General features: G+C 46.2%; 1 protein-coding gene across 4 annotated transcripts in view; it reads right to left on the bottom strand.

Moving 5' to 3' along the window:
• Positions 1-8955: 8955 nt before the first annotated feature.
• NEK4 (NIMA related kinase 4) overlaps positions 8956-15812 on the bottom strand; it is a 138423-nt gene continuing 131566 nt past the window's right edge. For 3 of the 4 annotated variants that reach the window (XM_069736822.1, XM_069736819.1, XM_069736821.1), the window contains exon 16: positions 8956-9343. In XM_069736822.1, coding sequence (XP_069592923.1) covers positions 9251-9343 — 93 coding nt within the window. In that variant the 3' untranslated portion in view covers positions 8956-9250. The remainder of the gene's footprint in view (positions 9344-15812) is intronic. The other variant, XM_069736823.1, reaches the window with a different exon arrangement.

The following is a 15812-nucleotide window of genomic DNA, read 5'->3' as shown; positions in this document are numbered from 1 at the left end:
ACCACTGTTTGGGCGCACAGCAGAGCTCAGAAAGAAAGGAGCGCCTTTTGACTTTTTGAATGTAAAAGTTGCTGTAATAAATGACGAATGCCATGTCACGTTTGGAGAGCCCCTGATGAGCATAAACAGTGGAAACCCCCCACAAGTGACACCATTTTGTAAACTAGACCACTCGGAACTTTTCTAGTTGAGTGGTGAGCACCATGAATCCCCAAGTGCTTCACAAAAGTTTACTATGTTGAGTTCTGAAAACAAAAAATCTAATTTTTCCCACAAAAATGTTCTTTTAGTCCCATATTTTTATTTTCAAAGAGGTAACAGGAAAAAATGGGTGCAAAAAAATGGGTTGTGCAATCTGTCCTGAGTACTAAGTGCTATTGTCCTCCTTGAGTGCAGATTTTGCTAGAATAGTTTGCGGACTCCATATACAGAGCCCCTGAGTGCTAGAAGAGCAGACTCCCCCAAGTGACCGCATTTGGAAAATTATACCCCTTTGGGAATTTATTTGCAGGTGTTGTGACGATTTTCACTCCATGGTTGTTTTCCAGAAACAAGCAGCAGTGGATGTTCCTAAGTGAAATTTGCAAACTGCCACTGTGTTGCCCGTATGCTGTAGTCTACAGTACGTTGCAGTTACCAGTATGTGGTAGCGCACAGCTCATGCTTCAGGATACAATGCACCTGTAAATTAGGCGAGCTGTCATCTCTACAGAAATGCCAAATGTGTGGACGTTAAATGAGGTTTAGCACACCATGCTGATCAGGAGGGGACATTTGGATTTGGGAGTGCAGAATTTGCTGAATTTCTCTAGGGGGGTGAAGAGCTGTAGCGCTTTTCCAGAGCTTTTGCACTCTGAACACTAACATCAGGGTTTCCATCTAAATCTCCAACTAACATGATTCAGAAACCCCCAAGGGATCCATTATGAGGCAGCAGTTACTGTGAGCTCCGTCTGGCCTCTGTTCACCGATGTCCTTTTTTTAGAAGTGCACAAAACTGACAAACAGCACTTTTATGCACGCCTAAAAAGACGGACAGTGCCAGACGATGTCCACAATGCCTTCATCTGCCTCATTATAGGGAATCTTCTGCTGGGAGTTCCGTCTAAATCACTTATTTCAGAGATTTAGACGGAAATCCCGGTATAAGCGCTCAGCATAGAGCGCAGGATAAATGTGAGCAGAGCCTGTCATCTTTGGGAGGCCAAATGAAAAAATCAACAGCAGGTGAAGAATATAGTTTTACTTTTTACGCTGTTCCTCGTGCGGTATAAGTGATTAGGCAACAGTATTCTTCGAGTCAGTGCGATAACAGCAATACCAGATGTATATTGGGTTTTATGTTAGGCTGCTGTCACACACTAAAAGATGCTTTTTTTGCAAAAACTAGTTTTGGCATTACCATTTTTTTAGGTCTAATTTTTCCATATTTTGGCCATCATAGTCCTGTGAGGTCTTGTGTTTTTGGCTGGGCGAGTTGATGTTTTTATTAGTACAATTGTCAGACACGTCATTTTTTATAGCTTTCTATTCCGATTTTTGTGACGCAGAATTAACAAAAACCAGCAATTCAGGAATTGTTTTTATTTTTTTATGCACGTGTGGTAAAATTGATTATATATGTATATGTATATGTATATATATATATATATATATATATATATATATATATATATATATATATACACTGCTCAAAAAAATAAAGGGAACACTAAAATACCACATCCTAGATATCTCTGAATGAAATATTCCAGTTGCAAATTTTTATTCATTGCATAATGGAATGTGTCCATAACAGTAAAACATAACAATTATCAATGTAAATCAAAATGAATATCCCATGGAGGTCTGGCTTTGGAACGATACTCAAAATCAAAGTGGAAAATCAAATTACAGGCTTATCCAACTTCAGTGGAAATGCCTCATGACAAGGAAAAGATGCTCAGTATTGTGTGTGGCCTCCACGTGCCTGTATGGCCTCCCTACAATCCATGGCATGCTCCTGATGAGGCGGCAGATGGTCTCCTGAGGGATCTCCTCCCAGACCTGGACTAAAGCATCCACCAACTCCTGGACAGTCTGTGGTGCAACATGACATTGATGGATGGAGCAAGACATGATGTCCCAGATGTGCTCAATTGGATTCAGGTCTGGGGAACGGACGGGCCAGTCCATAGCTTCAATGCCTTCATCTTGCAGGGACTGCTGACACACTCCAGCCACATGAGGCCTGGCATTGTTCTGTATTAGGAGGAACCCAGGGCCAACCGCACCAGCATATGGTCTCACAAGGGGTCTGAGGATCTCATCTCGGTACCTAATAGTAGTCAGGCTACCTCTGGTGAGCACATGGAGGGCTGTGCGGCCCTCCAAAGAAATGCCACCCCACACCATTACTGACCCACTGCCAAACCGATCATACTGAAGGATGTTGCAGGCAGATCGCGCTCCACAGCATCTCCAGACTCTGTCACGTCTGTCACATGTGCTCAGTGTGAGCCTGCTTTCATCTGTGAAAAGCACAGGGCGCCAGTGGCAAATTTGCCAATCCTGGTGTTCTGTGGCAAATGCCATGTGTCCTGCACAGTGATGGGCTATGAGCACAACCCCCATCTGTGGACGTTGGGCCATCAGACCATCCTCATGGAGTTGGTTTCTGTTTGTGCAGATACATGCATATTTGTGGCCTGCTGGAGGTCATTTTGCAGGGCTCTGGCAGTACTTCTCCTGTTCCTCCTTGCACAAAGGCTGAGGTAGCGGTCCTGTCGCTGGGTTGTAGCCCTCCTACGGCCCCCTCCACGTCTCCTGGTGTACTGGCCTGTCTCCTGGTAGTGCCTCCAGCCTCTGTACACTACGCTGACAGACACAGCAAACCTTCTTGCTACAGCTCGCATTGATGTGCCATCCTGGATGAGCTGCACTACCTGAGCCACTTGTGTAGGTTGCAGAGCTACATGCTATGAGTGTGAAAGCACAACCAACATTCAAAAGTGACCAAAGCATCAGCCAGAAAGCATTGGTACTGAGATGTGGTCTGTGGTCACCACCTGAAGAACCACTCCTTTATAGGGGGTGTCTTGATAATTGCCAATAATTCCCATCTGTTGCCTATTCCATTTGCACAACAGCATGTGAAAATGATTGTTAATCAGTGTTTCTTCCTAAGTGGACACTTTGATTTCACAGAAGTTTGATTTACTTGGAGTTATATTCTGTTTTTTCAGTATTCCCTTTATTTTTTTGAGCAGTGTATACACATATAATTTTAAGATATTTTTACTTTTTTTTTGCAGTTTGATCACTTGTAAAGCTTTGCAATGTAGGAGTTTTCCTATGCTGTACAAACTGTCAGACCTGCACTGACAAAATTGCTCCGCCATGCTCTGAGCTTGATCTAGCAAGTTTGCTAGCTCTGGTGACCTAGATGTCGCCATGATGACATTGGTTCACCATGGCAAGTCTTCCACGATGACGTTGCGGGGGTCCCCATCGGAGAACAGAGGACGCTCCCTTCCTCTGCATGCCTGCTAAATGCTGCGATCGATATCGATCACAGCATTTAGTGGGTTAAAGTGCTGGGAGCAGTGCGGGCACCATACCTGGCACCAATTGCCGGGTGTCAGCTGTCAGAATCAGCTGACACTCAGCGGTGATTGCCCGCTCACAGCCTCCTGTGTACGGGAGATCGCCATGAGATATATACTGCATCGGTCGGGAAGTACTGCCCGACCGTGATGTGAATATATACTGCAAATGTTGGCAGGGGGTTAAAATAAAGTTACAGTTTAAGGTGAATTATCTCTGTGACTAAGGGCATCCGGAAATGCGTCAAGGGGTTAACACAGAACTGCACGTGTGATTTTTTTTGTTTTTAACAAAGATATCAATAAAGAAAATCATCCTGTTTTAATATATCTCCTGGGAATGAAGATTCATTGCCCTTGAATTTTCTGATTTACAAGTCTGCAGTCACAGAACAACACTGGGGCCAGGACACAGCCTTGTGGTACCCCACTTGAAACACTTTTCCAATTGGATGTGCAACCATCTGAGTACGATCACTGAGCCAGTTACAGTATGAATCCACTTAACCATAAACTTGTCAATCCCGTAACTTGGTCATTTTTTTAAATAAAAGTTGTATGAGAAACTTTATCAAATGCTTTGCTGAAGTCGAGATATACTATATCTACCACTTTCCCCTGTTCTATCCAGTCAAGGAAATTAGATTAGTTTGGCATGACTTGTTTGCTACAAACCAATGATGACTCTGGTTAATAACTAGATTCTTATCCAAGTACCGTATATACTCAAGTATAAGCCGACCAGAGTATAAGCCGAACCCCCTAATTTTGCAACAAAAAACTGGGAAAACTTATTGACTCGAGTATAAGCCTAGGGTGGAAAATGCAGCAGCTAACGATAAATGTCAAAAATAAAAATAGATACCAATAAAAGTAAAATTAATTGAGACATCAGTAGGTTAAGTGTTTTTGAATATCCATATTGAATCAGGAGCCCCATATAATGCTTCATACTGTTCATTATGGCCCCATAAGATGCTCCATACAAAATAAGCCCTATATAATGCTCCATATACAAATATGCCCCATATAATGCTCCATGTAGTTCATTATGGCCCCATAGATGCCCCATGCAGTTATGTCACCATAGATGCTCCATATAATGCTCCATGCAATGCTCCATGCAGTTATGGCCCCATAGATGCTCCATATAATGCTCCATGCAGTTATTTATGGCCCTGTATAATGCCCCATATAATGCTCCATGCAGTTCTTTATGGCCCCATATAATGCTCCATATAATGCTCCATGCAGTTATGGCCCCATAGATGCTCCATATAATGCTCCATGCAGTTCTTTATGGCCCCATATAATGTTCCATGCAGTTATGGCCCCATAGATGCCGCATATAATGCTCCATGCAGTTATGGCCCCATAGATGCCCCATATAATGCTCCATGCAGTTCTTTATGGCCCCATATAATGCCCCATATAATGTTCCATGCAGTTCTTTATGGCCCCATATAATGCTCCATGCAGTTCTTTATGGCCCAATATAATGCTCCATATAATGCTCCATGCAGTTCTTTATGGCCCCATAGATGCCCCATATAATGCTCCATGCAGTTATGGCCCCATAGATGCCCCATATAATGCTCCATGCAGTTATGGCCCCATAGATGCCCCATATAATGCTCCATGCAGTTATGGCCCCATAGATGCTCCATACAGTTCTTTATGGCCCCATAGACGCTCCATATAGCCACATGTAATGTTGCTGTTGCACTAAAAAAAAAAAATGACATACTCACCTCTCGTCGCTACTCATCAGCGTCCGGTCTCTCCGCACTGACTGTTCAGGCAGAGGGCGGCGCACACACTAATACTTCATCGCGCCCTCTGACCTGAACAGTCAGTGCAGACGACGTGGAAGACGAGGCGGCAGTGGAACGCGGAAAGGTGAATATGACATACTCACCTGCTCCCAGCGCTACGGACGCGGTCCCCGCATGTCCCACGTCTCGGGGAGCGGCAGCTTCTTCCTGTAGTGACCGGTCACGTGGCACCGCTCATTACAGTAATGAATATGCGGCTCCACCCCTATGGGAATGGAGTCCATAATCATAACTTTAATGAGCGGTACCAGTGACCGCTTAACAGGGGAAGAAGCTGCTGTGCCCGAAGACCGAGTGACATGCGGGGACCGCGTCAGGAGCGCTGGGAGCAGGTGAGTATTTGACAGGCGTCGCTCCCCCTCACCCGCCAACCCATTTTTTTGGGCTGAAAATCTCGACTTATACTCAAGTATATACGGTACTTACATACACGCGGTTTAATAATTTGTCCAAATATCTTTCCAGGTATAGAATTAAGGCTCACTGGCCTGTAATTTCCTGTCTCCATCTTCTTTTCTTTTTTGAAGATAGGGACATTTGCCCATCTCCAATCCTCTGGGACTTCTACTGTTTTCCAGGATTTTTAAAAGATTCTAGATAGTGGTTCTGCAGTTTCCTCTGCTAACTCTTTCAGTACCCTAGAATGTAATTCATCTGGACCAGGAGATTTAAATTAATTTATATTAACTAAGTGTTCCATCCCCAGCTCTCTGCTTATGGATAGAGTGGATTCTATTATTCCTTTGAAGGCGCGGTGAAGATCAGTTGATGTTACATTTGCTTTCTTAAAGAACACAGATGCAAAATAGGAATTTAATAGTTTGGTCATACTCAGAGGCATAGCTAGGGTTTCGGATCCGGGGGGGGGGGGAGGTTGTGCTGCCAAAGCTTCTGAGTGGGCCCCTAACCAGGTAACCTTGATTACAATTCGGTGACACGTCCTAATATTGGAGGAGAACCTCAGCAGATGACCGCGCTGTTACTGAAAAGACCAACATTGATTTTACCGCCATATAGTCAGTGGTAAATACCAGTACTACAGGACATATAAGAGATCACAGCACAGTTACAGATAATGACTTACCGCTGATGTTTTCTGATGGAATCATTCATTTTCCCATCTTTTCCACCTGGCCCAGACCGACATGACGACTTCTTCCAGGCACGACTCATCTGCAGAGAAAACAACAAAGACACATTTCACTTCTCATATTCCAGCCCCATCACCATCTATTCCCGACCTGCACAAACTCCTCATCCTGCTGATATCCCAATGCTGAGCCGCTGCTGCCGTATGTGTCCCTATTACTGCACCTACTGTGTGGTACTATGTACCCTCTAAATTCTAAAGCACCCCTCTAGAATATAGTAATACCGGGTGCAAGTGTCCTATAACAATAAGTGCCCACTTTATATTTAATAATGTCCCAAGTCTCTCCCCTTTAAACTTCCCCTCTACACTTTATGATGCTCGTTTATACACAGTATAATATCCTCTCACTGTATAGTACTATCCACACAGTATACTGATCCCTTAGTAGCCCCCAAACTGTTTGATGGCTCCAACACTGTATGAAGGCCCCCTAGATAGCCTCCATATAGTATAACGCACCAATCCTCAATATAGTATAATGCACCACCCATAGGCAGACTCAGTCTATAGCATAAGGCAGCCCCCATAGGCAGAATCTATAGCACAAGGCAGCCCCCATAGGCAGACTCTGTAGTATAACCCCATAGGCAGACTCTTTAGTATAATGCAGCCCCCAAAAATAAATACTCATCTCTCTTCCTCCTGGTTCCTCCGATGATCTGAGCACCTGCTCATCTCTGGACAGCGGGCGCTGGGTAGTGACGTCAGACGCTGACAAGGGGATGATGGGAGAGGGAGCAAAACCCCCCTCCCCCGGTAGCTACGCTAATGGCCATACTTACAGGGAAAATAGATTGTGAGCCCCAATGGGGACAGTGCCAATAAAGTCTGTAAAGCATTGCGGAATTAATATAAGTAAGTAAAATAAATAAACGTGTCATTGTGGAAATCAATCCATGCTACTGCCATGTACTAAGTTTTGCCAGTAATCTGGGTGGTGGCGCAGCAGTGACAGTCGTGGCTGTAATCATGCCCTCTGTGCACCCGCATAATCCGCACAGGCTAAGAAGGATGCCATTGGATAGGCAGTTAGAGTCCCACTGCTGGCGTCATTTTCCAGAAGGAGGGAAATTGGTCCCCAGTTCCCCAAAGCTCCAAGATAGCAGCTCAAAGGATACTGAATAGAGTGTGGCGCTAAACAAAATCTCTGACGCAGGAACATCTGAGTGCTCTGCTTTTAACGGTTTGTGAAGCCATGAAGTATTTTTTTTTTTTTTTGCATGTAGTAATGTTCCTGAAGAGGTGTCATCTTGTTTGTGCACTGCACCGTGTTCTATGACCTGCTCTGCTCGTGGACCTACAAGTTCAGAGCTCTTCAGAGTGAGTATTTCCTGTGAAGCGGTTCTCCTTTCTCTCGATGTGCTTGTCTGTGTCTCCTGCGCTGTCACTTGGATAATACTTACCTGCATTAACCACAATTTTTGCTCCAGTGCTCAGTAGTGGATCTGCAGGAATAAATTATTGGTTTTGGACCCGTAACCATGAAATAGCAGCTGTATCAACCAGTTACACATAGGTGCTGCATACGCCATATACGTGGATATTTTTATTTTTAAAGATTATACTTCCTTTCATAGCTGAAATCATATGACCGCAAATTGGAGAAAACAGCGCTAAGAAAGGCTTTAATTTTAGGGCCTCATCCAGACGTCCATTTTTGTATGTACGGGGGCTATAAGTGGTTTTTCATGGATGGTACTCGCACCGGTGATAGTCTATGGGGACACATGCATGCCCGTGATTTTTCATGGACCAAGCAGGAAAATTGTGGAGTCATGTCTGATTTTGATCTGAGTGTCAGATCAAAATTGGCAACACAAGTCTATGGATCCATGAAAATATCGGTGCGCTCTGGATGCCATCCGAGTGCAGTCCGATTTTCACAGACTGTCAGAAAGGGGAAGATGGGGAAACTTTTTTCTTTTTTCTCCCTGTACGAGAAAAAAAGATGACACTTGGACTACACTCTGCTCAAAATAATTAGTGTTTTTCTTGTACGTGAAAAAAAAAAAAGATGTCTGAATGAAGCCGAACGCAGAGGTTTATCTAAACACAGGCGTATCCAATGGGTCACATTAGCATGTTAAACAATGAGGTATCCATTAAATAGCTTTAGGCCTCATTCAGACGCATAAAACTTAGGTGTACGATGGAGGCTTTTAGACGTGGGTGAAACATGGACCATGCTCATATCACAATACCGGCCCATAAGAAACGTCGGGTCACTCCGGCATTACAGTCCATATTCAGACCCGGAAATATGGCCTCACGCGTTCACAGGCTTTTGTCAGACGGCACAAAAAACTTTAGCAAAACTACCAAATAATCTATGAAAAGTAAAAGATAATGACCACTTAGGTGACCACAGGATACAAGTGCAAAGTGGGTTACAATCATTTTAATATTCTAAAACATATAGAAATGTTGTTTCAAAGGGTGAAAATGTTTTTCGTCTTCTACAGGTAAAAAGACAATGATCGGGTTAGTCACATATACATGCACTCACAGCTCACACTTTACACCATCGCTTGTAAAATCCTCTGGATAAAATCTGACAATATGAAAATATATTGCCATTAATATTCCCTCAACAGAAGGAGGAAATTACCTACTCTAATGTATAAAAATGAAAATGTGTCACAATGTTTGGTCTGAAGAACTGACCTATCACAATTCACTTAAAATTTTGAATTCTCTTCAAAAAACTTGAGTTGGCGAATTTTCAGGTTGTAACTGCCGTACTTCTCTCCCAGGAGTTTCTGTAAATGTGACTGAAAAACAAAAAACGCAAGCTTTAATCATTTTTATATTTGTGGTCGAAAGTAAACACAAAAAACCTGGCGGCTTTGAACAGCTGCAAGCATTTTAAATGGAATCTGTCACCAGTTTTTTGCTATGGAATCTGAGAGCCGCATGATGTAGGGGCAGAGACCCTGATTCCACCGACGTGTCACTTACTGGGTTGCTTGGTGCAGTTTTGATAAAATCCCTGTTTTCTCTGCTCAGAATGCTGAGCTGTGTATAACTCCGCCCACACGACTGATTGGCAGCTTCATGTGTACATAGTCAGCAAGCAGCCAATCAGTGGTGGGGGCGTGGTTAAACACATTAGATGGACTGCCTGTCACGCGACACCTAGTCCTGCAGTAATAATCTTGTACTGATTAAACACTGATTGTATTGAAACTACAGCAAGCTGCTGAGCAAGTCAGACATCGCTGGAACCAGGCTCTCTGTCCCTACATTATGCTGCTCTCAGATTAAATAGCAAAAACCTGCTAACAGATTCCCTTTAATAGGTACCTGCCTACTCCATAAAATGTTATTTTTTTATTTTTCTGTACCTCTATTACATTTTTAGAAAGAGTAATAAATTAACAACTTTGTCTTATCATTCCATTCTCAAGGTTTTAAGGCCACAATGGGCTTTTCTTCTTTTGGGGCCATTGATGTAGGGATTTTTGTGTTATTCACCGTAAAATTCTTTTCTCCGAGACGCTCATTGGGGGACACAGGACTGTGTGTGGACTGTGGGTTTATGCTATTGCCGCCAGGAGGCTGACACTAAGTAAACATGAAAAAAAGTTTAGCTCCTCCTCCTCCGTCGTATACACCCTGACACTGGCCACCGGAGAACCCAGTTTGGTGCAAAAGCAGTAGGAGAATAAAAGAAAAAAAATACATCAGCATTAATACAGAAATATCATGTCTAGAAACGACCCCACCGACTGAAAAGTCAGAAACAAAACAAAAAAAGGAGCCATCTGGCTACCAGGGAGGGAGCTGTGTCCCCCAATGAGCGTCTCGGAGAAAAGGATTTTACGGTGAGTAACACAAAAATCCCTATTTCTCCTTCGCCTCATTAGGGGACACAGGACTGTGGGATGTCCTAAAACAGTCCCTGGGTGGGGAATGAACTCACTGGTATAGTATCCAGGCAACTGCCGGTTACAAGTGCACTACCGCTGCCTGAAGAATTTTTCTACCCAGACTTGCATCTGCAGAAGTCTGAGTGTGGATATTGTAGTGTTTGGAAAAGGTATGCAAACTAGACCAGGTTGCAGCCTTGCAAATCTGTTCTGCTGAAGCCTGGTGCCGAAGCGCCCAGGAAGCCCCCACTGCTCGAGTGGAATGAGCTTTGATTCCAGTCGGAACTGCCATTACCTTAACGCGGTAGGCCTCCTGAATAGCCGAGCATATCCATCTGACCAAGGTAGACCTTGAGGCAGCGAATCCTCTCCTGCAACCCTCCGGGAGGACAAACAGTGCATCCGCCTGCCGAAAAGGAGCAGTCCGAGAAATGTACCTCATCAGCGCTCTCACTAGGTCTAACATATGGAGAGCTTTTTCCACCCAATGCGTCGCCACCGGGCAAAAAGAAGGTAGAACGATGTCATCGTTAATGTGAAATGAGGAGACTACCTTTGGCAAAAAGGAGGGTGCTGGTCTGAGCACCACCTTATCCTGATGGAAACGTAGAAAAGGAGCACAGCAGGATAGAGCTGCCAGCTCTGATACCCACCTACTGGATGTTATGGCCACCAGGAATACGACCTTCCAGGAAAGATAAGTTAAAGAGACGTCCTGAAGGGGTTCGAAAGGAGCCTCCTGCAAGGCACCTAAGACCAAATTAAGGTCCCAAGCATCCAGAGGTGTCCTATAAGGAGGAACCTAATGAGCGAATCCCTGCAAAAAAATCTTTACCTGTAGATTAGTAGCGATTCTGCGCTGAAAAAGGACCGACAAGGCTGATATATTTGTCTCTTAAGAGTACTTGGTGCCAGCCCTGAATCCAGGCCGGCCTGGAGAAAAGCAAGAATGTTAGGGATGGAGAAACGTAGTGGAGGTAGTCCACGCTTTCTGCACCATGAAAGGAAAACCTTCCAGGTGTGATGATAAATACGAGCCGAGATGTTTTGCGGGCGCTAATCATGGTAGCGGCTACCTCTTGGGAGAACCCAGCCTGTGTTAGAACCCAAGATGCAACGGCCAGGCCGTTAAACACAGGGCCCCTAAGTTCTGGTGGTAGATCGGGCCCAGAGATAGAAGATCCGGGCGGTCTGGAAGCCGCCATGGAACTCCGGCGAGCAGCTGCACTAGGTCTGCGTACCATGACCGACGCGGCCAATTGGGGGCGACCAGAATAGCTGGTACTCCCTCTGTCTTGACCTTCCTGATTACCTTCGGGAGCAGCGCCAGAGGGGGAAACAGATACGGAAGACGAAATTGGTTCCAAGGAAGAACTAACGCATCCACGGCGATTGCCTGTGGATCTCGATACCGGGCGACAACCCTGGGCACCTTGGAATTCCTCCTGGAAGCCATTAGGTCCACGTCCGGAGTCCCCCATTGCTGACATATTTGTTGAAATACTTCGGGATGAGAGACCATTCCCCGGACGCCAGGCCCTGCTGACTGAGAAAATCCGCAACCCAGTTCTTTTCAACCAGGATGTGGACTGCCGAAATCACCGAGTGATTTCTCTCGGCCCAGAGAAGTATTTGCTTTACTTCCTGCATGGCTGCCCTGCTGCGGGTCCCCCCTTGATGATTTATGTATGCCACGGCTGTGGCGTTGTCTGACTGAATCCGGACAGGGCGGTCTGCCAGAAGATGATGAAAGTGCTGCAATGCCAGCTGAACTGCCCGAATCTCTAAAAGATTGATCGGAAGATCGGACTCCCGAGGGGACCAGCGTCCCTGAGCTGTGTGGTGATAAAACACTGCTCCCCAACCGAGGAGGCTGGCATCTGTCGTGACTACCAGCCAATGGGTTGGGGGAAAGGGTTTCCCCTTTAGTAGAGACTGACTGGTTAACCACCATGAGAGGGTGTGACGGGGTGTACGGCAGAGCAAGAAGGGACAACAGGCCGAGGGATGATTCAACAGATTTATTATCAAGAACGCTGTAACAACACATGCAGGTAGATCTACAGAGTCCACAATTAGTCCAATGGAACAGATTCGGGGGGCACCTCCTGATAATCCTTGTGCCAGCTAACAAAGCAATAGTCCACACTAGTCCAAGGGATCCCAAAACAATCCCACGAACGACGAGATATGTCCTCAGCTCAAGTCTCGCCCCGTTCGCTTCAGCAGTCACAGATGGACATGGGGTCTTGCCTCAGCTAAGAATCTCCACTCCTTCTCCTTTAAAGATCAACTCACATCTGATCTCAAAATAAGAATGGATTGTCTGTGCTCCTGGGATCCACCCATGAAGGGGGGTAGGGGGTCACACCTTCTATTCCATGGTTGGGTCCACCAGAAGATTCTAGACTGGTGGGCTCCAGGTAGTCTATCTAGTATGTACATTTGACTAGCCACCTGCTGTGAGGAAGAATGGCTATTCTTTCACTAGTGGTGTTGACAAAGCTTAATTACATTATAGCTTAGGGCTGCAAGTATTGGGGGATGGAGACATATTGTTACAGGTGAACTCCCAGCACAAGAAAATACATAAATTACAGCTAATCGAAACCAGAGAACAGTTACATACATCAAATGGCATATTATTCAAATACAGGACAGGGCAAAAGTACATATCATGACAATCCCTTCCCCTCCCAATTTGTGTACGTACTAGGGACCTCTACAGGTCGCTGGTTAAGTACACACAGGCAGAGCGTAACTTACATGTGGCTTCATGCAGCCACGAATTGGCATCGTAGCTCTCCCACATCATTGCCCAGGAGAACATCTGCAGGCAGACCACCCATTACCCCAACCACACATCGCCTGACCCCAAAACCAAAGTTCAGATCCACAGTGGCTGTGGGAATAGTCCTCCATTGTCCACCAGCCAGTTCAATGACAATCCCAGGTCCTCGATGGATTGCCTCAGGCCGAACCACTCGGGGATCAGCCAGTGTGAGGAAAGCCCCTGAGTCACAAAATCCAATAAGTCTCTGTCCATCCAGCACGACCTCCTGCAAGTGCTTACTTCGATGAGCAGAAGTCGTCATAGCTGCGGGTCGCACACCATAAACTTCTAGTGGTGCAACATGGGTGGGTGAGGCACTAGGCCAGTCCTCACGTAGTGGTGACACGTCGTCCTCCATGGCACTTGGGTGTACATAATTAATAATACGACTGGGTACAGGATTAATCCTCATTTGGAACAGCTGGGCAGGGGGCTTGCAGATGCCCCGGCTGTCCACATCGATAGCATCTCTGCTGGGTCTCACTCCATCCACGGCGTCCTCTTGGGCGAGGGGTAAAGGAACCTGGAGGCCGGCTCCCACCTGAAGGTGCTGTAGGGGTTTGAGGACGACTTCTCCATGAGCTGGCTGGGCATGAGGCCTGCAGATGCCCCAGATGCCCACAACCATAACACCTGCGCTCTGCTACTTCCTCTCCTCGTCGTATTCCAGAAAACGCAGTAGAAGCAACTGGAGGCACTTTGGCACGGGTATCAGCATGAGGTGGTGGCTTAGAGGAACAGGGAACAATGGGGACAGAAGAACTGGGGGCAACCGGTGTTGTGGAGCTGGTAGGCCTTTCTCCATCCTCCAACAGAACCCTCCACTGAGGCTTAATGGTGAGAGCCTCATCAGCTAGAGCTGCAGCTTCCTCCACAGTGGCTGGTCTCCTCTCACGCACCCATTCCCGGATCTCAGCAGGGCACTTGAAGTAAAACTGCTCTTTTAGGATAACCTGGAGGAAGGTCTCCCAGGTTAAGGCCTCCTCTGCCTCCAGCCAGCGATGACATATTTGTTTGAGTCTGTGGGCATACATCTTGAAAGACACTTCCTCATCACAGGCTAAAGTACGGAACTGAGTCCTGTAAGTGTCTGGGGTAACAGCATAATGTTCTAGAATAGTCCGTTTAATCTCCGCATACTCACAGTTCCCCTGAGGGTCCATAGCTCTATAGGCTGCGACAGCTCCACCCTCTAAGAGCCCCACCAGATGTCAGACTCGGTCCCTTTTCGGGACTTCCATTAATCGACACTGATGCTCAAAGTCCTGGAAGAAGCCCTCAATGTCGCCTGCAGCCTCATTAAAGGACTTGAAGTCTTTGCGGGACACTCTGGGGAGTTCCCTCATGGTGGGTGCTGGGGTTAGAGTCTGTCTGGAGCTTCTAGCTGCTTCCAAAGCGATCTGCCTTTCCAGCAATGCCATCTCCTGAGCTCTGTCCTCGGCTCTGTGAATGGCCTCCCTCTCCTCGGCTCTGTGAATGGCCTCCCTCTCCTCGGCTCTGTGAATGGCCTCCCTCTCCTCGGCTCTGTGAATGGCCTCCCTCTCCCTCTCCTGAGCTCTGTGAATGGCCTCCCTCTCCCTCTCCTGAGCTCTGTGAATGGCCTCCCTCTTATCGTCTATGGTGGCCTCTTCTCCAAGCAATGTCAACTCCTCCTCGTACCACACAACCCACTGACTTTTTTGGGTATTTACCTCCGGCTGCAGTCTTTCCTCCATTTGCTGTGAGGATCCTTCCTCAGCGTCATCTTGCAGGCGAACTCCTTCCAAAGCCTCAATAAGCTGTTCCTTGGAGAGTCCCTTAAAACGGACTCCTACTTCACGGGCCTTTGATTGTAGGCTCCACAAAGTCCAGTTCTTGTACTCTGCGGTGTTGGTTCCCGATGTTGGGCCATTGTCCTCCATTCCTTCTGCTCTGATCCCTCTGCTGCCAACCAGTTTGTGATGGGGTGTACGGCAGAGCAAGAAGGGACAACAGGCTGAGGGATGATTCAACAGATTTATTATCAAGAACGCTGGAACAACACATGCAGGTAGATCTACAGAGTCCACAATTAGTCCAACAGAACAGATTCGAGGGGCACCTCCTGATAATCCTTGTGCCAGCTAACAAAGCAATAGTCCACACTAGTCCAAGGGATCCCAAAACAATCCCACGAAAGACGAGATATGTCCTCAGCTCAAGTCTCGCCCCGTTCGCTTCAGCAGTCACAGATGGACATGGGGTCTTGCCTCAGCTAAGAATCCCCACTCCTTCTCCTTTAAGGATCAACTCACATCTGATCTCAAAATAAGAATGGATTGTCTGCGCTCCTGGGATCCGCCCATGAAGGGGGGTAGGGGTCACACCTTCTATTCCATGGTTGGGTCCACCAGAAGATTCTAGACTGGTGGGCTCCAGGTAGTCTATCTAGTATGTACATTTGACTAGCCACCTGCTGTGAGGAAGAATGGCTATTCTTTCACTAGTGGTGTTGACAAAGCTTAATTACATTATAGCTTAGGGCTGCAAGTATTGGGGGAAGGATACATATTGTTACAG

The sequence above is a fragment of the Ranitomeya imitator genome, chromosome 8, assembly GCF_032444005.1.
Source record: "Ranitomeya imitator isolate aRanImi1 chromosome 8, aRanImi1.pri, whole genome shotgun sequence".
In the NCBI taxonomy this organism is placed as follows: Eukaryota; Metazoa; Chordata; class Amphibia; order Anura; family Dendrobatidae; genus Ranitomeya; species Ranitomeya imitator.
The sequence above is the reverse complement of the archived record's forward strand: the minus strand, read 5'-3'. Positions and strand labels throughout refer to the sequence as shown.